The 23,114-nt window shown below is 41.1% G+C and overlaps 1 protein-coding gene across 2 annotated transcripts; it reads right to left on the bottom strand.

Moving 5' to 3' along the window:
* Positions 1 to 2,585: 2,585 nt before the first annotated feature.
* Positions 2,586 to 22,778, bottom strand: sema3e (sema domain, immunoglobulin domain (Ig), short basic domain, secreted, (semaphorin) 3E). 2 transcript variants are annotated; one of them, XM_085779376.1, is made up of 17 exons: positions 21,586 to 22,778; positions 10,719 to 10,879; positions 10,318 to 10,377; positions 9,849 to 9,968; positions 8,171 to 8,264; positions 7,765 to 7,881; positions 7,114 to 7,256; positions 6,903 to 7,017; positions 6,572 to 6,641; positions 6,341 to 6,485; positions 5,795 to 6,020; positions 5,523 to 5,614; positions 5,089 to 5,130; positions 4,734 to 4,900; positions 4,405 to 4,475; positions 4,033 to 4,157; positions 2,586 to 3,206 (listed from the first exon to the last, which is right to left on the bottom strand). In XM_085779376.1, the coding sequence occupies exons 1-17, from the start codon at positions 21,701 to 21,703 to the stop codon at positions 2,706 to 2,708; spliced, it is 2,367 nt and encodes a 788-aa protein (XP_085635502.1). In that variant the 5' UTR covers positions 21,704 to 22,778; the 3' UTR covers positions 2,586 to 2,705. The 2 variants fall into 2 exon arrangements, with proteins under 2 accessions (XP_085635502.1, XP_085635503.1); XM_085779377.1 differs by having other exon boundaries at positions 4,405 to 4,472; positions 21,586 to 22,550.
* Between the last annotated feature and the right edge of the window lie 336 nt (positions 22,779 to 23,114).

Raw genomic sequence — 23,114 nt, 5'->3', positions numbered from 1 at the left:
AGCAATATGAAGTATGTCTTCTGTTCCTTGTATTTAAACGTCATGTTTATGGATGCTATAATGAGGATATACAGGCTCTGCAAGCATTCATCCCTGCCACTAGATGTCACACTATAGCACCAGCACCTCAGATCGAAACAGATGCTTAGTTAGGCAAGTCTCAGGCGGCAAGGTGTCACAAAGCTCAGTAAAAAGAGCCACTAAACAGACAACAAGAAGCACAAAGCACAACAGGATAAAGTTACCCTGTTCTAGCCATTAGCCCACACTAGTATTGTTGGGATGTTCTCAAGCTCAACACAGACTGCTAGCTAGCTTGTGATTGCAACATTTGCCAAACACAGTATAATATTGGAAACCACAAGCTAGCCAATATGAACATGTTATCATGTAGTTGGTCAGCCATGAAAACACACATGTAACATTATGTAGCATTCAAGTTACTTAACACTAGAACTGCCAAGACGGTTCTGTGTTAAGGGGAAGAAATGTCACTTGACTCCGTCTCGGTAAAGCTAGACCAGTAGTCGCTCCATGCTCAGACTGGGAAAGAAATTCAGTCTTGTATTCATCCACCAGGATCGCGGCCAAATGAATCACAATGACAAAGTCGGCAAGGGCACTGAACTGAACTGAGTTTGGATGTTTCACTGATTAGCTGTGGTATTCCCCATGTCCTTATCTGCCCTTGTCAGACGTGTCTCAAGACAAAAACACACTTAATTAGGCTAAAGAGTTAGAGTGGAGGAAATTCCACAAGGTCATCTCATGTTTGGACAATGCCTGTAAACGTGGGGAGGGCCTAAGGGACTTCCAGGCCCAAACATGCATGTGTTAGCTATATTTTACCAGCCTATAGCATATTCCACGACTAGGAAACAACACATTGTTTACCTGCTGAAATGAAAAAGAGTATTAGGTGATTATAACAGGAAACCACATCAATTCATGTAGTTTTTGTTGATACGTTTTTCTTCCCACTTTGACACTTTGTCTCAGTGTGTCTCTTTTCAGTGTGTGTGTGTGTGTGTGTGTGTCTCTCTCTGTGTGTGTGTACTTAACTAGCTATATTTTGCCATTATTGATAGCTAAACCACAGAGCTGACACCAGGAAAGGATGGTCCATCTTTCTTTAATGACATGTGTATTTATAAGAGGTGAAGCAATCCAAACCTTCTGACCTGTAGCATATTCAAGGAGAGAGATGAGTGACGATGTAAGGCCTTGACATAGACTGAGCCATTGTTTTCACCACATTATTAATACACTGATGTCAACAGGGCCAAAAACTATAAAGTGACAAAAAGTAGGAGATAAATAAGGCACAACATAAACAAAAGATGCCATCCTCCAGACTGCATTATTAGCATTACCATCATCATGCATTTCACTGCAGCACCAGATCGTTTGAAGTTTCTGTCATCTGGAGATTAACTGAATATTCATGAGGCTGAATCATCAGTTTTGCTAATGACACACTTGGATGGTCACCCTAACATTTATCTATCCCTTTCCTTCTGTGGGAAAAAAAAACATTTCTGTTTGTGGTGGTCATTATGAATCCCATCTGCAGCATGCTCCAGACAAACAAAAGAGGGTGGGAATGAAGGGGTGAGGACAGGATGAATGGAAGGAGAAAGCGAGAAAGGGAAAGAGGAGGGGAGCGACAGCAGGGACGGCTGACTTCCTAAATACACATTTATAGTCAAAAGAGGTGCACGCAAAGACCACCATGAATTATAGATACAAATATACAGATATAGATACAATACACAATACACACGTACTGCTCGTACATTTGATCACAATTTTGTGATGTAGACACTTACAATAACAATAACAACCACTGATAGGACCACTTTCATCTACTGTAACAAGTTTTATAAGTGCTTAAATAGTAATTATTTTTCATTGAAGGCATTATTATAATTAAAACATGCCTCAGATATCTATAATAGTGGCATTGCAACATCTTACTGTATGCATAGTGGCTGTAACCACATACACACTCCAGCTATGACCACATTGTTATCAAATTAACAGTATCGTAAAGCTCAAAGCATTTTTCACTGTACAAAAACAACACTATATTTTCCAGTTTATGACATCTAAACAACTACAGACCTCAGTAGAAACCAAGAAAATAAGTTATCATAGTACCAAAAAAAAGATAAGAGGGATATTAGTTTAAACATAGTTTTTTCTCTTCTCATAATAGATACAGTAAGAGCCATATTTAGTAGTTGAATGAGAGGTGGAGCAGAGGTTTAGTGGAGCAGTCACTGTGTGTGTTTGGATTGAAAGCTGGGTTGGGCTGGGTCAGTCCACAGGAGCTGATATCATGTTTCTTGTCTCTTCAAATCAGAAGCAATGTTGTTTAATCAGTCATCCATCTCTTCCCAGGGCTCCCGCACTTTCCTGACACTAGCGTTCATAGTATTTACCCCAAAGTCTGCACCAGACCGTCAGTTTACACCATGCACGATGAAAAGGCACGATGTTGCCCTTTTATAATAAGAGGAAACAACTCAGTCAAACTGTTGAGTGACAAATGCAGTGACTCTAGTGTGGCAGCCTGCTAGTGTTGTCAAGTCTGTTGTTAAAAGCAAAGTGAAAACCCTTTACATGGTGCAGACACTGAGTGAGTCTGACCTTTACATTGTGTATGTGCATGTGTGCGTACGCTTAGTCAGTCTCTGTTCTCCTCAGGTGTCCAAGGTGTGCCTGGGTGCTCGGTTGGAATTTTCCTCCCCCCTTCCTTTCACTCTCCTTTCGCCAATGGGAGCAGCATACCTCCTTTTGGTCTTTTTACGTTTTTTATCAGTGCACCATACTCTCTCACAGTACTCTTCTACTCTCTGGGCGTCCCCGTAGCCAATCAACTGGAGAAACTCCTTGTACCACAGCCTGGAGTGGCGGCCTGGGACTGAGGATGGCATCAGAGCCCTGGGGCTGATGCTGGGTCCTGGTGGGGAGCCTATGGAGGAGTGGCATGCAGCTACAGCCCTCTCCCCCTCCTCATCATTAGCCCTGTGGATTGCGGACTTCACCCTCTCCCCTCTGAGCACGTGCAGAGTGATACGTAACAACGTGTTCACATATCCATGTTCCACAGTCTGGCACACATACACGCCGGCATCTGAGCTTCTCACACGCAAGAACAGCAGCCCATGGGAGGTCATGATAACCCGCTCATCACCACGAACCTGCACAGAGGAAAAAAAACAGGACAAATTTTTAAAATGTAGTCATTGATGTAGCCATTATTCAAGTCTAGTGATTCAGGCATCTGCTGCATTGGCTCTTTTCTCAAGACAAATTTTAATTAAAAACCAACAGAACTAGTAAAGGATAAATTAGGGAGCTGTGGTGCGCTCAATATAGTGACTTCTGTATTTAAGGCCCTGTGAGCTACGTTGTATATTTCAGGTTTCAATTCTTGCCCTGGAACACAATGTCTAAATAAAAATCTAAAATAATCTAAATCTAATCTAAGTCTAAATGTTTAATATATGAAGATTTGAATCTGCTCTAAAACATTCACATTTATTTCCAAAGATAAACAGAGATGGATAATGTATGTGGTGCTGAAAGCAATGGAGGGGAACAGAAATTAGTTTGTCATGCTCAATCCACTGAAGATCTGAGGAATCACTTTCCAGAAACAATTTCTCATTGTTTTGGTGAAAATGATTTACTTCACCATATAAATCATTTTCATTGTTTTACATTGCTACGTAAATAATTCTTTTTTGTTTTTACGTGACTACGTAAGTCATTTTCAATGTTTTGAGCACCGCAAATGAAATCCAGCTTTGTTGTACTCAGATGTAAGTCAAGCCAACGCTGTGTGCATGGCCAAATGTGCCTATAGGGGTAAGAGGTAAAATATGTTTTCGGAAGCAGAGAACAAAATGTGATTATGTGAAAAATGATCTGCTAGTGTATTTGATCTTTTCATACATCTGTAGTACAATATGTTCAATATGTTCATATTTGTATTTGTTTCACATGTACAGGTATACAACTCACCTCGTGTTTTTCATCTTCTTTCTGAAAGAACCAGAGGACTTTGGCCTGAAGTGATCGAGGGACACACTCCAGTAAGGTGCTGTTACTTTCAACACTGTACACCAGCCTCTCCTCAGATCCTTCATCTACACACACACATCATAAAAGATAGTAAGGCATGTGCATTGTGCTACTCCAATGAACATGAAGAAATTGTATATTTTTTATATCAAGTCTAACACGTCTGAAGAATTGCATCATTTATTCGCTTATATACAGCATTTGTCACGACTAAATTCCCTGAAACCAGTAAATATACAAAAGCATACCCATGCACACACACACACACACACACACACACACACATCACACAGTCATTTTATACACACTAACCATCAATTTGCAGCCCATTGCACAGCTGGACGGCGTTGCCATGGCGAACATCCTGCCGCCTGAATCGTCTGCTGAGATGAGAGAGTGAAGCAGAGAGACAGCAATTTTGAACATATGATGAAAGTGCAAGAGATGGAAAAGAGAGGAAGAGGTGTGATCGGTGCTGATATGCAATACATAACACCAAGGAGTCGTGTCTGTCAGTGCCTGTGATAATGACTTAGGAAACTAGCATCAGAGCATTGTGAACTACCAAAGGTGTGAACAGCTGATTATCACACACACAGACACACACACACACTCTCTGTAGGAGAAAAAAAAGCTGTTACCTCTTGGTGTAGACTCCAGCAGGGTAGTATCTGGAGCAGGTGAGACCATCCCAGGCACAGTAGGGATCTCTAGCTAGACAACAATCAGCACATTCAGAACCGTAGAGGTCACACTGATGCAGTCTGACCTGGGCCACACCCACTTCTGACCCAACGTAAAGCTGTTGCTGTGGATCCAAAAAGAAAATGACAGAGTTATAAATAGAGATATATACTCATTTGTAAGCCAGAAGTAGGCTCCAGTCTAAGTTATGTTAGTACAAAGTGATGCAGTGTGTTGTGATGATATCATCTTGTGGCTAAACAACAGAATTGCAGGAATGAATGATAATAGGGATTCAGGTGCTCGTCATACCCGTTTAGGTGATATAATGATCTCTCTTATTGGTGCTGACACCTGGAAATAAGAAAAGATTTTTATATTATTCAAAAATGAAGCTGAATCAGTGGCTCATCACATCCTGAAAGAATAAAGTCTTAGTCCCTGGAGGCTTCCCGTCATGCTTCTATCCATCCCAAATCAGTTTTTAATTAAAATTCAGCCACTGCTTGCAGACTAGTTCTCAAACGTAACTGATCCAAGTAAAACTGATTATGTTCAGATCATTCTGAAGATCTTTCTGCAGGCTGGCTGCACAGTCATACTTGTGTCCCTCTGATGATTGAAATGGGAGAAAAAAAATCTGAAGGAAAACATTAATGGATCTGATATGCGTGCAATAAAATGGAGGATTTGCACGGTTACAAAGTCTAGTTCACTTTAACAATTTGCATCTAAAAATAAAGTACCTTGAATACTTGCAGTTCTTCCAGCAGCACCTCCTCCATAGTGTCTGTGTCTTTGTTGTAGATGGTGATAACTTTCAGCACCACTGAGTCATCTTAGGAAAAGGAGGCATCGATGTTAGACTGTTGCTTTTGACAAAATTAATGTTTGACAGGTAATTTCATTAAGTTCTAAAAATAAAATTTCAGGTTCAACACTGTCAACAACTGATGTTTTGGTGTTGGTGTTCTGGATTAAGCACAAAATATACTGTGTTCACTCTTAATGTGTATACCAGTGCCGATGTACAGAACATGGTAGTATCCATCCTGGGCCTGAACTCTGTCCACAGCGATCTGGGTCAGCTTTCTCCTGCCCGGCTCTGTCTGGAGCAGGACAGGTCTCCGGTGCTGCGGAAGTACTGGTCGATACATCACAGGATGAGCACGCACAAACCGCAAAACCTCATCTGGAAACTCTTTCGAGCTAGAGAAGCCACCGCCATTCACTTTGCTGGCACACTGTTAAAGAGAGAGAAAAGGAAGGAGCAGGGACAGACACAGAAGAGGGTCATTAATTGTGCTGGCACTGTGTATGGCGTAGGAAAGAAAAAAAAGCTGACATGCTGTAGTCTGGCTCAGACTGTCCCCGCATGACTTGCTGAGGTAGCTACAACACTGCTGACAGTCACCAGAGCTGTCCGACATGCTCTCAACACTGCCCCTCTCTAAGGACGTCCGTCGTGGACACAGACTTGTGGAGAGTGCTGTGAATGCATAATGTCGGTGCATCAGGGAATGAAGCCCCATAAACACAACTTTATTCAGGCTTTAAAACTCACAGATCCAGGTCGAGGGTAGGGGACCCTGTCCTCATAAGGTGTCCAGTGATGCTCAGGTCTCTCTCGGTAAGCAAACGGACCGTTAAAGGCCGCTCTGATGTCATCCATGTGATAAACACACACAGCGTAACCTTTAAAGACCGCACTGCAAAAGAAGGTTTCTATTAGCGATTTGATGGATAACATAATTGTGACTGTATAATGAAAGACAGATGTCGTCCTTTCACTCACCTTGTTGTGCTAAAGAGGCCAAAGATTTCTGGATTTTTCCCATCTTTGTTCTTGAGAACAAACACGTCCTCTGAAAAACAGAATTCAAAGTTTGTAGTCAGACTACAACTATGTTACTCTTTGAGTCACGCTATTTTTTTACTGGCTGTGCAACTTGAGGAAACAACCCCAGGTGTTGATGTTTATTGTGTTGATATTACTGCTGCAGGTGCGAATCGCATGCAATAAAAAATATCCTTAATATTATTTAGTTCCAAATCTTTATGGCTTCATAATAAGTTATTTGCATCATTAACACTGTAAGTTCAACAATTCGTGTTAAAAGACGTACCAAGCTCATCAAAGTGTGTATCAATGCCGTTAGGTCCAGCAACAGAGCAGATAAGGCGAGTTTTCAGGAAGGAGCTCCATCTATTCACCAGCATCCTCTGTCCTCCCTGGTCGTTCTGAGAGATGAAGGCAGATATGAGTTATGACTGCACTGTCAGTACTTTGGCTCTGTATTGTGCTCGGAATGTTTTCCAGAGCATCTGCATTCTCACCGCACAGACTCGCCCAACGCGCGTGTATACGGCCTTGCTCACTCCCTCAGCATCCAGCTCTTGTTCAGTGAAGAAGAAGTAAACTTTGTCATCATCCCTGTCATCGTTGTCAGGGATAACTGCTGACCCCACAAATTTCGGTTCTGTAGGAAGAATAATACAGAACAAAAGGCCTGAGGTGAAACATAAAAGTTAAAAGATAAGGTAGTACTAGTAAATATGTGCTGGAGCAAATCCATATTGTTAAAAAATCCTTATTGTATTTATTGCAGCTGAATAAACATTTGGTTAAGAAAAAAAAGAAAAGAAGAATCTTCAAACAGGACCAGTCTAGTTGAAAACAGTTATATTGCCATCATGTGGAACGTATCTACATCTTGGCTTGGGTTTTATTATCTTAAACATTTAATAAACAACTAATTTAATTTAACAATCAAACTACAATGAAACTATTAGAAACATATGTACAAAATATTTACACTGCGAAACAGTACATCTCCTATAGAATAGCATCTAATTTCCTGAAATGTAAAACTATTTTGACATATTTTTAAAAACAAAATTATGTGTGGTTGTAGATATACTGTGTCTGTTTGCACTGCCCTGCATTTCAAGGGAGATGTGATCATTTTTCCTGTAACGCACACCAACCATTGAGCTGCTGCCTGTCGTCTCTTTCGGTCCGTGTGTAGGTCTGGTTGTTAAGTCGACACAAAGCCCCATCATTCTCCCAGTAGTCAGTGTACAGGCCAATATAAAGCTCTCCTCCTAAATGCACAGACACACACAAGCAAAGACTTAATTATTGACAGTGCATATATCAAAACTGCAACCTCCTCTTGCTGATTACAGTGAAATACTGATATGAAAAAGACCACAAGATGGCAGTATTGACTGGTTGTAGGTTAGTGACTCTGTGTAGTGAGCCAGGCTCTGCATTGTGGAATTACAACCATCTGCATTCAGCTAACTGAAAACATACATTACAGTTTCACAGCTGTACTTTTGACCAAAGCTGATAGTGAGTGGGTGAGTGATTGATTGAGCAGTATCTTACTGGAGAGCGTAGATGTGCAGGGACTGTTGGGGTCATATGGACTGCGTCCTCTGCCACTTGTAACACTGTCCTCTTCCACAGTAAATAGCCTGCCCTGAAGACAACACACAAAAGGCACACAGATGTACACAAAGATACCACCAAAACAAAATGTCCATGAACATAAATGTCTCAAAGACATCAAAGAAACATCTAAAGAGGAGCTGGTGAGTGTAGTGGAAGAGAGAGAGAGTGATAGAGGTGAATTAGAGCGAGGAGGGATCTGAAAATGATGGATGAGAAAGAGGAAGGAAGATAAATGAGACAAAGAGTGATGGATGACCAAATGAACGACTTAAGTCCAAATGTGTATCACCAACTATGCTCCGCTCTTATATCATAGTGAGTTCACTACTTCTGATCTTGAGATGTTGCTGCCCTGCACAGCAGTTGGCAGAAACACACACACACACACACACTGACATGCAGACCTTAACTCCCTATAGAACCACAGTTCATATACTGCGGGCCACCGCACTGTTTATGCTCGTCACTAGCAGATCAAAGAGAATGTCACGTATTGATTTATGGATGCCCATGGAGCCCTACTGTGCTGTGACTACCGCCCGATGTATGACTGTAACAGAAGTCAGTTTCTGGGTTAAACTCATCCATCATGTGATGTGGTTTATCAAAACCAAACAGAAAATTGGGTGAAGTGGTTGAATCATTACTCAGAAATTTGGGACTTTCTATTAAAATGCCTGGACCGGTGGTGGATAAATATTTGATTTGTTAGTCAGTGGTTGATTTGATGGTTAATGGGATTAGCATTTTACATCATATTCACCATTGTGTAAATATTATTAAGATTAAGCTTTATAGTAATTTTAGACTAAATGTAAACTCCCACCACAATAATTAAATTTATTGGAGTTAATCTCATGGACAGATTGGGTTTCTCAAACACAAGGCCAGCAGCTGTAGCTGATCCGGCTTTGCTCACTCTGGCCATTCCAAAGATGTGACTGATGGTTGTGGTTGTGTGTGTAAGGTGTAAGGGGTCGACCTACTGGACTAGTGTTGGAATGCAGTGGAAACCTTCTCCACTCATCTATCAAAATAAAACCTGCACACACAAACAACTGGGGCTGTTCAGTGTTTGACATCTGGGAGATTTGTACCATGTTGTAAAGAAACATGTTCACACTGATGTATGCAGGCGATTTTGCATGCCATTAGTGTGCACACAAACAACTGTGCAGCTGATACACAAACTTGACTTGACCCCAGATTAGGAAGACAGAGCATGTGTCTTCCCTGACCTGAAAGTCCCTGCTACAGAAAGCAGCACCTGGCCCATTCTCCCTGTTCACCTGGTCAGTAGCAGTGTCATCTGTTTTTCAAATAAAACTTGAAAAACTTGTATCAAACTATTCTTCCTCTCTGAGGGGAAATCAAAAACCCCACCCACTCTTGCTCACTTTTCCATCTCCACCTTGTTGCTAGGAGGATAAACTCGCCCTCAGTAGCATGTGCAAAGTGTTTACAGTTACAGCTTAGCAGTTTTTAATTGAAACAAAAATTATAAGTATCTATAATAAGCGATGACTCATACCACAGTGCTGTTTGACTCTGCCATTGAAATACCACTTGAATATTTGATTGTTTTTCAAACTTTAATGCTATTGAGACTCACCTGCCCTGTGTGTCCTACTTTGATCAGGGCACAGAGGGGGTTAAACGCTCCTGTTCCACAGACCAGCAGATGGGTGTGGTTGTACTGCTGCAAGACCTTGATGTAGTTTGCACACTCCGACTGTTGGAAGAGATACAAGATGAAGCAGGCAGGGAGGGACAGTGGCGTGGGTGAGTCAAGGGTTGTGAGGGTCACACAGCGAAAATGCTTTAATGGAAAAATGCCAGGCTTTTACTGCATCATCAATAATTCCAATATTAAGGTGAAACAAAGGTTAATGAGCACAGAGGGATATGTAAATCAAACCATACATACTGACAGGCTTAATAGCTACAATGGATTTTAATAAATTAACCATTTAATATAGGCAGATTGCAACTTACTGTTATGCATATTGTCATTTGTTCTCTACCCATGATAATCAACCTCAGTCATGCTACCAATATGTACACTAGAGGCTGTGCCTTACCTTTTCTCTCCCCTTCATCAAACACTCCTCTATCTGAGATTCTGTACTGGGCCATTGGATCTGAAAGAAAACCAAGAAATACCCGTATTTCCATCAGTGTTGTTTAACTTTATATAAAAAGAAAGAGAAACATAAATTGAAAGTATTTTGTACAAATAGTTACATATAGACCTAATGTGTTGGAAATCTGACCAGAATGTGAGGGTATTGACTGATTTGCTTAAATAATCTCACAAGGTCTTATTCCGCTAATTCAAATAGTTTTTAGTTTAATACTTTATGCTGAATACAGACATGTCACAGATACACACACTTAGTTTGGCTAACCTATAACCCCATGGGGTTAAAAGTTCCATATGTCTCACTTCCTGACAGGCTGGCAGAGTTGAAAACAGGCCTACCTCTCTGTGGTGTGTGTTAACCCGGTCCAGGCTAAGAGAGAACAGAGTATTCTTGGCCCCAATATAAAGTCTCTCGTGGCCCTCATCCAGCAGCATGGTCTGGGGCTGAAGAGACACTCCATGTCCCTGGAACACCCATGTCCTGTTCTGCTGCCAGAGCTCTGCAGAGACAACAACACACACACAGAGATAAGACAAAAAAAATATAGCAACACAAAAGAGGCCCGCTGTTTAGCTGGGGCTCGATAGCTACCTAAATATAGACAGAAGCCACAAAGCTATTCATAGATAGATAGATAGATAGATAGATAGATAGATAGATAGATAGATAGATAGATAGATAGATAGATAGATAGATAGATAGATAGATAGATAGATAGATAGATAGATAGATAGATAGATAGATAGATAGATAGATAGATAGATAGATAGATAGATTCTGCCCCTTACCTGTGCTAACCAGCAAGATCAAATTTGACCAAACCCCTCCCTAAAGGGATTTCCAACTGCTCTTGTAACCTGTGTTTGTGGCCCAACTGCTCCCATGGCCAAGGGCACATTGCAGCATGTGTTTCTGATTCATAGCTTCCTCAAGAGAACGGCTATCTTTCCATCTCATGTCTCCCTCCTCTGTGGCAGGAGCCTGCGCCTCCTCTCATCCAGTTTACCTTTGCTTGCATGTGTCAATGGTCGGATCATAGGTCTACAATGCATCTTGTTTTTTATCACCGCTGCAAGTACACAGGGTGCTCAAAGCTGACATCTTAGGTATGTACTAATAAATTGTTTTAAGGTCTAGTTTTAAGGTCTACAACTAACCTTCGACACACCTTCACTGAGAGGACCTGTTAACCAGCCTTAAAGGCATTTAGCAGAAACATGGACGGAGAACGATATGAGTCCAGCATGGGAAAGATGTTATGATTAAAGGGAGGCCCGTTTGAAGTGGACAGTCAGCCCTATGGTCTCTTTCACAGAGACGCAGTTTTATCTGAGAGGAAACGGAACCGACCCCTTTATCAGTCATTAGTTTGAGATCAGCTGCCACTCCCTGTCAGTCTTGCTTTAGGTAATTTTAAATTGTACTTTCAAAAGGAGGCAGTGGACCGTGACAGACATGTCATTAAATATAAACACATAGTCATCAGAACACAGCCAGAGATCTTTGAAAGTATCTTGTTCAAACTCACAGCAGAATACATAGATCATTTGCATGCAAACACATACACGCAGCTGTGCAACACACCCAGTTTTATCTAACTGATTAAACCTGACAGGCTGCTCCTCCACACCTGAACTGTGTTACAACAAGGTTGAGGATGAAGGATTTCATCTAGATGCACAAACCCCAAAGGTGTTCACTTCCTCTGGGTTACACTGGCCTGAAAAATCTTTTTGTGAACACATGACCAGCATGGATCCGGTGTCCTTGTAAAAAAAAAAAAAAGACAGGGGGATCTGGTGTGTGTTAGCAAGGCTTTCGAAACCCCAGAGTTTCAAGCAGTCAAGCTAGGGTGTGTGATAAAATTTATAGCGCTTGCACTTTGAATTAATAGAAGAAAGAAAAACTGACTACCATCAGCCCTACACACATGACTGTAATTCTATAGGGCATTCTTTCAACTGCCTTAAAAATGCTGAGGTGTCTCCACATGCTAGAGTTGCAGGGGGTAATTGTAAGGTTTGTTTTTCTAGCATCTGTATATTTTAAGTGATACTTGATCCCCCAGATAGAAGGAGAGTGTTTATCCCATTTTCCTAGATTACTCATAGCAATGGCATACACACTGTGGAAGGTTATATTTGTTTAAAATGGGATTAGGTATCCACAGAGGAGTGGGTGACTGTGTACATTATGTTGCTATTAAGATTTCTACGTTGGAGACAAGTGACTATTTGTTTGAGCAGCGTCAGATCTCGGGTGGTTGGGTGGCAGAGACAGAGGGGATGTGGCAGCGGTGTTCTGCCAGGGCTCAGACATGCTTCCTGTAATTATCTAATCCACACACTTGACGCTCTCTCTCTCTCTCTGTCTCTTTCTCTTTCTCTCTTGCTCACCACACACACTGTCTCTCCACCCTCTATCTCCCCACAGCTCTCTCTGAGTTAAGCTGAACTTGGATCATAAACAGTCTTCTAAAACATTTCACCCTAGCTTTTGTACAAATGTCAGGCTGGCTCCCAAACAATCAGCTCCTTCTTTATGTGAAGTTAAATCTGCTACCACTTATTTAGATGACAGACTTAGACGGCTATTTAAACTGATGAGGTAAACAGTGTTTAAGATATTTTCCTACTTCTTTTCCCCTGCCTTTGGTAATAATGATGTTGAACATGGGTAGGTCATCAATTATTGCCTCTCAGAAATAAACATTTACTGTAACATAACTTCAATTATAAGTTATCCTGGGGGCACCCAACCTATAAAGGGAGTACAATACTGATACAGTCTCAAAATATGATATTAATTTGGAACTTTGGAATCAATAATTAATAAGCATAAGTATACTCAAAGGCATTCATTTACAATATCATAAAAGCAAAACATACAATATTTAAGCTAGTGAACTGTATGAATAACCAGGTGTCTATTGATCATTGGGACCTGATATGTTTTTCTCAAGACTCATGTGGAACGTTTATGTATTACATACGCTTCTGTGGGGGGTCTGTGGGTTTTTTTTTTACCTCTCCTCTTTTGTTTTTGCACTCCACGGGAGAGTTACTTGATATTGTGTTTGTAAGGTACATTTTGTGTGGTGCCAAGTAGTAAGCTGCTGCACTTGTGTTGCTTCATTTGTGTGCTCTTTTGGTAAAATCCTATTCATTCAGGTAAGTTTTCTTGTATGTGTTTTTAATGTATTGAATCACAAACTTTTGTTATTTAACTATACAGGAGTCCAACGATTGACTGGAGAATTTTTCCAAGGATATCCTGGTGTCCTCTTCGTCGGAACACTACGCACACCACACGGACATTAAAAGGTTACATGCAAGTACTACTACTGGATGTGCTACAGGAATGTGCATTAAATATACAATATATCATCCTAATGATGTGGTTAACCAACATCCTTACCAGACCAAATCAAGACATGTACTATCCTGAAAAAGGTGGTCGTGTGCTATTCTGTGTATATGCTATGCTAGGCCAGGCCCAGCAGTTCCCAGTGTCTGGGACTCTCTTGACTTAAAATGGCTGTCTTTGGTCTGTAGAACAAAGGAACATATGGGCTCCATGCTTAGAATAGACTGAGGCCCAACAATGAATGTGATGATGATGATGAGCTGATTTATATGGACAGATGTGTGCCGCAAGACACAGACAAACTCTCTTGTTCTGTTACACGCAAATGTAGATACTTTTCCTTCCGTAATGTTGTTTACATATGTGGAATTGAACATTTGATATTCTAAATCTATTGCGTCCATCTCTGAACTTGGATGTTTCCATGCCATGCTCATTTAATTAGGAGGAAAATGTAACCATAGCCACCACTCTAATCATGAGAAAGAAAGAAAGAAAGAAAGAAAGAAAGAAAGAAAGAAAGAAAGAAAGAAAGAAAGAAAGAAAGAAAGACAGAAGCTTCCAACCATTATAAATACAAGTGATAAAAAAACTACCACCAGGTTTATAATAAAAGAAGGCGGTGATTAATACACTTAATTACACACACTTACAGAGTGACTATAAAATGCAATTGGTGGTTGACACACAGGGATGCTCCAGGGGGCACAGTGCTGCTTTCTCCTCTGTTATTAAGTGAGCCAGACACATGCAACCACTGCTCAGAATGCAGAAGGGAAAAAGGGGGTTTTCTGCATACACCCCACTCCTCCCCCTCTCTCTGCTCTCTAACCTTTTCTTCCCATTTGCAGCAAGTAAGGACTCCTTGGCTGTCAGCTAAGGAGCCAAAAGGAGGAAGTGAAGGAGCAGGAGGAGGGTGTTTCACCATCAGCAACCGAGCCAGGGAGACACATGGCCCTACTGTGATCCCACTTCAAATGGAAAACACAGAGAATGAGGACTCCCTGGAGACAGACACTTTCATCGGCTGTCTGAGGAGTGCTGAGAGATGCCTGAGAAGATTTGGTGAAGTGAAATCAAAATAAACTTTGTGATCTCCTCTTTATCCATGTATAGAAACACTGTTCCCCTGCACCAGGGAAAACAATATGTGTTTATGCCTGTGGGTTTGTGAATGTGCAGTAGCAACCTACTGTTCATTAATGGTCTCTTAACAGCATGGGGAGAAATGTTCATGTTTAGTCAAAGAAAGCGAGATAAATGCACCTAGGAGATCATAAAAAATATTCCTTGGGAAACTTAAAAACACAAATTAAATTTGCTATCGTAATTTGATCTATTGCAAGTACTAAGCACACATTTTATGCCAGAAATTAAACTTTTGATAGGCGGGCTCATATTTCCAGAGGAATAAGCCTGCATTTACTTGTTGAGTAATGGGATTTGTGCTGGCACAGAAAGAAAGAGATTTATAGGAGTGAGCTGGAGGACGAATAAGAATAAGGGGGGAGTCTGTTCGCCTTATGTCGTTGAGGCCTTGGTGAGATTGTAGAGCTCTTGGGGGTGGGGTCAGGAGCTGGATAACTGGGGTGTTATGCCATTATCGGTATAAGGCCTTGTGTTTCTGAATGTAGGTAATGATGTCACTCTGCAAAATGAAAGCCACATGGAGTGTCTGAGGAGGATGAGGGAGCTTAGAAGTACAGTAAAGTGTGTTTCTTTGTAATAATGATAGAGAGCAATCCTGATTGATGAGTATCCCCGACAAGTGACAGATTGTGTTGTTGTTGGCCTGAACAGACATAAAGCGCTTCATGAAACTGCATACAGGACATGTGTCATCTTCCAAAAGTGTCCCTGATTTTGACTGAAACTTGAACTGGAACGATGTGAACGAAAGAACGACATGTGTCAAGGCAGTTCTCTGTCCCATTAAGGATCTGAAAGTATACTTGTTTGTGTAGTTGTTGAGAAAAATTATGTCCACATACGTGGACTCTCGGTCTGAATTTCCATAGAATAATACGGTTACTATTGTGTAATAAAGTGCAAAACTCCATATTTCCAAACTGCACACAGCTGTGGTTTTCCTGACTGCTTTTGCATTTATTCAGAATGCATATAAACATGCTTTTAAACATGTTTTGATCACGGTGCAAAAACACTGTGATGTTCACAGTGCCCCTTTCAGTTTCAGCACAGTTGCAACGGATCGTTGATCGTTTGGAGTGCTGCAAACAGTTGCAGGTGTATATTGTACAATATATAAGTATAAAACATTTAAAACATAAAACAGTCTTTGTGGTACAGTAGCCAACTGGCTGAAGCCAGATCCATGAAGTGCATTATCATCGGCAGTGTCCACTTCATGCAGTAATAACTCATCATTCTGTTCACCAAGTCCATGGAGACGTGGACACTGGGCAGTGGAATGGGGTCCTCATCCTCACTACTGTTATGTGGACACTGGGTCCCATTACGCATATTTAAGTATTATGGTATAGACAAGCCAAAAAGTGATGTCCATGCATGTGCAATGTGGATAATCCTAGAATCCTTGACAGGCAGTTATAGGAAACAGGGATGACATATTTTTGTCAGCGAATCTGGGTGTTAATTACACCTTGGTTCCTTGAACAAAAAGCTAATGTGATTTTTCCACCATGACCATAGTGTTTGGCGTTATGACATTTAATTTCCCCTACAAGCTTTGTAATATAATTTAGCCACCTGTTGGCAGCCACCCCTTATTAAGGCGTTAAACCAAGAAGAGGTGAAATTCTCATTTATTATGCTGACGTTATTTCCGACTTGTAGGACTTTCCTGCTGCTTTAGAGCTAGCTAAACCACAGTTTTGAAAGGTTGTGATATTGTGCAATATATTCACAGAGGAAACTTTACTTGCATGTTAGAAAATATCTTCAACAATCTTTTCTTCTCTAAGCCTTAAGAGGGATCAAGTAAACAAACTCAAATCAAACAATAAACAGTCTCAAATCCTATCTTTTCATTTACAATCGCAGGATAACCTGATATTTCTACATGTGTTTTTAATTGCACCACTTTGTTTTTTCATATTTATTCACGAACGCGTGTCTGCTTTTTGTTAATGTCTGTTCTCTCCTGTGAAGCAAAGTGAAATGTTTTCATAGCAAGATAAGCAATAAGTTTGAAAAGTTTGTGATAGTCTTTTTAGGCATGAAAATATCAGATTCTTCATTATCACGAAAGTGTATCACAAGTGAGTTCTTTAGATATTTGCCCACTGTACTACACACTTGATATGTTTACTGTCAGTTCAAATGAATAATTTACAGTTTAGTTCTCTATGTCTGCCTAGACTCTGCTCGCCCACTCGCCTATATGTAAAAGTCGCCAAATCCCAATGAACTGCAAAGTGATTTTCACATGCACTGTCATTTGGAATATCTACAACAACTTCAGCATGGAAAACGTATCCCCAAGATCACATTTAACAAACCTAAACTTGTATATAGCTGTATAGTAGGACATGTGTTATTCAATTTATTTCCCTTCAAGATATTATATATATTCCAGATGAACAGTCCTCCTCTCTGTCCTCTGCTAGTTGACGTTGTGAAGAAAGGAAGAGAGGCTTAGCTTTGCTTTTAACAGGCAAGCCTACAATAAACCAAACACACTTGGTCTTTGGTGTCTTGAAGTGCTCACTGCACTTGTCATCCATCATCTGCTTTTTCCCCACTGTAATATCATTGCACCATACTCTCTGTGGACTCGAACAATCTTTGTGCTTTCTCTTCTTTTACCATGTCACAAACTTAGCTCATCTCCTCTCCCTGGGCCCTTCACCAGGGAAAGGTCAGAAAGGATATTAGACTTCCACCAGCTGCCTTCCCCTCTAGACATCTCATTAATGAACTGCAGAGCACACACATAACACAATGGGAGAGAAAACGACACTGAGATGTACACAGACAAAATGAGAAAGTGAGAGCGAGAGAGAGAGAAAGAGAGAGGGGGGATGTAAAGGAGATGAAAGCAAGTTGAAAAAATATTGTTTTTCTTTTACTGACCTAAAAGGTGTGATTTATCTAATCATCACCATACCCTCCATTTTCCAGTGGTTAGATATAAGGTCTGCATGTGTCCTATGGCCATGGCCATGATCCAATGTGGTAAATGTTAATTATAGGTCTCTGCACATGTAGGCGGAAGAAAGTTAATGGGACTCCTCACTTCACACATTAGCTTCAAATAAGAAAAGAAAAAAAAATTTAAATCCCCCCATGTCATTTCATTTCAGACAGGCACAACTTTAGGCCATACTGGTATTCCCCGTCTCACTCTCAGAACAAAGTCACCTACAGCCAAATCATTTCAAGGTTGTAAAATATAGAGAAAGCTTTTTCTTGTCTGGAGAGGAAGGTCTAAAATTACAGCTCAAAGGGGGGTTTCATACAGCAGTAATTGCTACCTGAGTAATCCCTGTGTTCACACATGCATGGACCTCAGCACCTTTTGCTGAAATCTCACAATTTTACAGTATGTGCAGAAGAAAAGAAATGTCTTAACAAGGCACAGCACTGTGCTCACACACATTCTAATTCAAATGTTGGACAAGTATTTGTTTATACAGTATAAGCAAGCGCACGTACAGTAACCCCATCAGAAGAGCTTAACATCTTTCCTTCTGAGACCTGGTGAAGAAAATATTTCTTTCTTACTAAACCACTATGACTTCTAAGTAAACACGTCCTTCACAGACCTGACACCTGGTCAATTTAATTATTGTGAATGGGTGTGAAACCTTTGTTCCAGGTGTTTGCTCTGGTTGCTCTCACGAACGCTTTAACTAAAATCAGGCACGCTTTCAGAGGCAGACAAGCTTGTGTGCAATAATAACAAGTAATTTTTCAGGAATGTGTGAAACAGTTTTGGGATTTATTTTCCAAGAAACTGTTTAGCAAACAAGAGCAGCAGGCCCTCAGATCTATAAAGAAATGAGGTTTTGGTGTTGTTGTTTTCTCCTGTCTGTGAGGGGGATGCACATTTCCAGAGCAGTTCTGGACAGGTATCTATTATGTGGGTGGGGTGACATTTTGAGCTTTACCAAACCAGGAATACATTATCCCGATTTTGTCCAAAAAAACACCACTGAATTAAATGTATTGACATGATGGAATAAACAGGAATTGACTGTGGAACACATGCTTGGCTTTAGCAATATTGGCAAAAAAAAAGAGAAGGGATTAGCCACCATAGTGAACTTTTTGAAGCAGTGAAGAGTTTTTGGAGGTCACTTTGGATTAGGTCATGACCACCATGAAAACTGCTGTATTACACTTTCTGCAGCTCAAGCCGAGCATGACGACAGTTAGCAGAGCAACAGCTTCATTAGCAGCAGAATTGATGGTTGTCCTAAGAGAAGGGATCATCTCACTCCACAGGCCTGGAGATCTGAGTGAAGGTGGTGCCAAGAAAGAGCCTCGAATGATTCAGGTCCAAATCTTATGGATCTGCATCTAAGCATAAAAAAACTGTTGAGAACACAGAATTTGTCCTAATTTCTGTACTATAGTGAGCTCATCTTCCTGCAGGGTATTTCTACCTAATAATCCAGGGTTTAGGAAGTTTGATTGGCCCAAAATCCAAGCAATTGGATGTATAGCCTGTGTTTAAGTTCTTTGGAAGCTGTGCAGCCAAAGATTATGGTCAGTCCACTCTATAGACGGTGTGACTGTAACCCAATACTTCACGTGATTTAGGTAACAACCTTATGGAACTGAAGTTAATTGGGGCGTAAGCAAATGAAAGAGTGGCTGGGATAAAAGTGAATCAAATGCATTTGGAAAAATCTTTACTGGTCCAGAAGTCTAGACGAGTAGATGAAAGACGTAGAGAATGATAATTTCACAGTGTGTGTGAAGTACAGCCAACATCAAAGCATCCAGAGATCTATACAGTGTGGTAGTGAGGTCGTCCTTGGAACGCATGATAATGTGCCCAAAGGAATTCATTCCCAGAAACCAGGAGAAAGCTGATCTGATATTTTATTGAGACCTTTATTGATCATGATACATTTGGTATCATGTGTGGCATACCAAAGAAGTTAAAAATATTTCAGTTTTAACTTTTGTACCTGTTATCAATCTTTCTCTGAAATTGGAAAATCTTGTTTTTCCACCCTGTTTCTGTCACCAGATGTTATGGTAATATTTTTCTCAGTCCTAAGGGTGAATAGTTAAAGCCACATCCCTCTCCATCTTCCTGAACTGCATCCAAGTCATTGGCTCGCAAAGAATTCACACTATTCCTGTGCATGTGTCGGTCTGTTTGTGTGTGTGAGTGTGTAAGTGTGTGTGTGCATGTGTGAACTTAAGGGTGTGTGCAAAAATCACTGGCAGAGCCCATGAGGCATATATTAAGGCTTAGATGTTTTTCATTCCATAATGATAGGATCCAACTGCAGCCTTTTCATAGCGCTCTACGCTAGCCAGGACATGTATCAGAGGAGAGAGAGGGAGTGACAGAGAGGTGGGATGTCAATCAACAAAGTAGCTTTCCCCTCAGGCGGTTAATGAATTGGGTGATATATGAGAGTCACAATCATAACAGATACTGATGTGGCATTCATGACTAAGCACATCTGCAATTTTTTCAATATAACTCTCTCTCTTTTTCTTATCCTTTCCTCTGAGTTTAACTTTCAATTAAGTTTATAAGCTATTTTTATTTCCATCACCTATTACAGTTTTTTAACAACTTACTGACCCATTATGCAAAAAGAATAAAAATAGAAATTTACAATACAGTACACGTCATAAAACAACAAATCTTCATCGCGGCTCTAAATGATGAACCAGACATGTCACCTCTCATAATAGACTCACAGCGCCGTATTTATGAGTTATTGACCATCCAAATTCCACACCTATATTCAGCCATGACTAACAGGCTTATGAGGAATTGTCACCTCCTGTTGCTATAGAGATCAAAGAAACTGTGAGAAAAAAGCCAGTGTTTACTCAAGAGTTTTATCTACAAAGATAAATCCCTCATTATTGTCCAAGAGATACACGACAGTCAGTCCGCATACCAGTGCATATACATATCTTACACTCCCACACACAGGTAAACAAGCTCTCACACTCACGTATACGCTTTTTTCTCTCTCAGACACATACACATATAAATAACCCTTTATCGTTTCGCCACTATGGTATGACAGAAAGCCGCATTGTGCATTCCCAGCCACCATGGCTGAAGGACCAAAACAAACTTCAAGGTGGCTCCTTGGGCATAAACAGTGATTGAAAGAAGTATGTACCTCACAAAGTCAAAGCAGAAGTTGCCCTCCTTGAATCCAACCCTGCGTGGTGACTTTCTATTCCTCTCAGGCTAAAACATAAATCTTCAATGCCTGTCTCATTACATGATAATGATAACCTGCGGCTTCTTTTTCTCACTCTCAGAGGATGCCGCTTCCTCACTAAGTCTACAGCACATATATCTTGAAGAGAAAGACACCATAAACTACAAATCATGGTTGACAGGTACAATAAAAAATGTTAACTTTTAATTTAGTAAATTTTACTAGCACTAACAAACATGTATCGGTGATTACTGCTAAGCATCAGAAATAGAGCTCTATTAATGTGTGAAGAATTCTGTTTTGTTACACTTGTGTTATGCTCAGTCTGCAGTGAGGGCTCTCAACAGAAGCTGCACTTAAGATTTCAAACAGTTTAACACACGGTGCTGCATCTTCTGAAGTATGCCTTTGCTTTCATAGTGGTGCAACACAATAGAGCACTCAAATTGGAAAACAATGCAAATATTATTTTGGCACCTCTTACCTTTGTGGGAGAGCCGAATCCTTGGGTAGATGCTGTGGGCTGCATGAGCCGTGCCCAGCAGGACAAGATACAGCAGCATCAGAGTCAGATACACAGTCCGCACGCACTCTGCCATCATCAGTGAGAAACTCGCTCCACACTCATCTACGCAGAAAGCATCTAAGTCCACACAGCATGAGCAGCAAAGTCAGTGATAAGAGAAAAAGTCCACAGGTCGTCACTAAGTTCCTGCAAACAGTGTTTGATGAGAGGCAGTGTCAGGAATAATAATCCATCAAGAGTCAAGATGGAGGTAACAGTCCATTTTTCTGATGATCAGCACAATGTGGATCAAGTAGATTAGATAGTTTCTGTGCTGCTTCTATACAGTCTCTGCTATCCCCTATAGCAGCCTGCTGAAAGCTGCATCCACCCACTACCTCTGTGGACAGGGTAGTGTTCTGGCTGTTATCCTTCCTTGGTTTTAGTAGTCAGGGAGAAGAGAAGTCCAGTTGCTACATTCACGCCGCAGTGCCCACTGCTCTCTGTCCATTTGTCTGCTTGTTTGTCCGTCTTTATGCCCAAGCTCAGGTCCAGTTTTTCTGACTTGATGAAAGATTTTCAAAAATGTAAATAAAGTCTATAGAATAAAAAAAAATCAAAACAAAACAAAACAAAACAAAAAACATCAATAGGTTCTCTGTCCCAGCAGGCAGGAAGGGTTGTAGCTGCTGTACTGTCTCTTCAGGCTGCGTTCCTCCTCTTGGGTCCACTGAAGCCAGTCATTCTCTGGACAAGAGCCCAGGAAAAGGCAGAGCGGGAGAGGGGAGGAGTGGTGAGCCTCGTGCCTGGCGTGAGGTCTCGCTGCACTGAGGAAGAAAGTGAAGCTCTTGCTCCTAGCTGCTCATGCTGGAACAGTCAGGGAGGGTCCAAACCTCAGCTCAAACCTCATTGAGTCTGTTCAGATGGTTTCTACCACAGCTACTTATCTGGGCACAGGCCACCTGGCACTGTGTGGTGTGTCTGTGTGTGTATGAGGAAACGCCTCCGTGTGAGTGGTTGGTAATGTGGCGAGTGTGTATCAGCTTGACGGGCTGAAAATTGCCTGCTCCTTCCTCTAGATTGTCTTGAGATCTCTCACCCCCTCCCAGGCAGCTGGATTAAGTGTGCTGAGTCTCCCAGGCGGGCTCCGTAAGACTCTCCCTCTAAGAAATACTGCCTCTCATGTCACTCTACAGACCACCCCTCTCCTCTCTTCTCCTCTCCCCTCACCCTCCTCCTTCACCTCTCTTCTTTTTGCTCCTACCTCTGCTGCATTAGCATGGACCTCAGCCAAGGTTTTCAGCCGCTTAACTCTGACACTTCTTTCATTTTCAATTATTGCCCTTCTTTGTGTTTTCCTCCATGTGGATAGTCATTATCACTGTTACCATGGATTTTCATGGACAAGGTTTCTTTCATGGTGATTCTCTCCTCCTTACCCGTGTAATCATTCCTGTTTATCTGTCTCCCCATCTCTCACACTCACACCTCAGTTTTTTAAAACCTAG

The sequence above is a fragment of the Trachurus japonicus genome, chromosome 6 (assembly GCF_045865225.1).
Source record: "Trachurus japonicus isolate A0001 chromosome 6, Traja_1.0".
NCBI lineage: Eukaryota > Metazoa > Chordata > Actinopteri > Carangiformes > Carangidae > Trachurus > Trachurus japonicus.
Note: the sequence above shows the minus strand (reverse complement) of the source record. Positions and strands in the feature narration are given on the sequence as shown.

Excerpts from the sequence above, each read along its gene's own strand:
- sema3e (XM_085779376.1), bottom strand. The coding sequence starts at position 21,703 with ATGATGGCAGAGTGCGTGCGGACTGTGTATCTGACTCTGATGCTGCTG. Across the intron at positions 10,880-21,585 it reads GATTCGGCTCTCCCACAAAG|AGCTCTGGCAGCAGAACAGG; the intron begins GTAAGAGGTGCC and ends TTGTCTCTGCAG. Across the intron at positions 8,265-9,848 it reads AAGTAGGACACACAGGGCAG|GGCAGGCTATTTACTGTGGA; the intron begins GTGAGTCTCAAT and ends TGTTGTCTTCAG.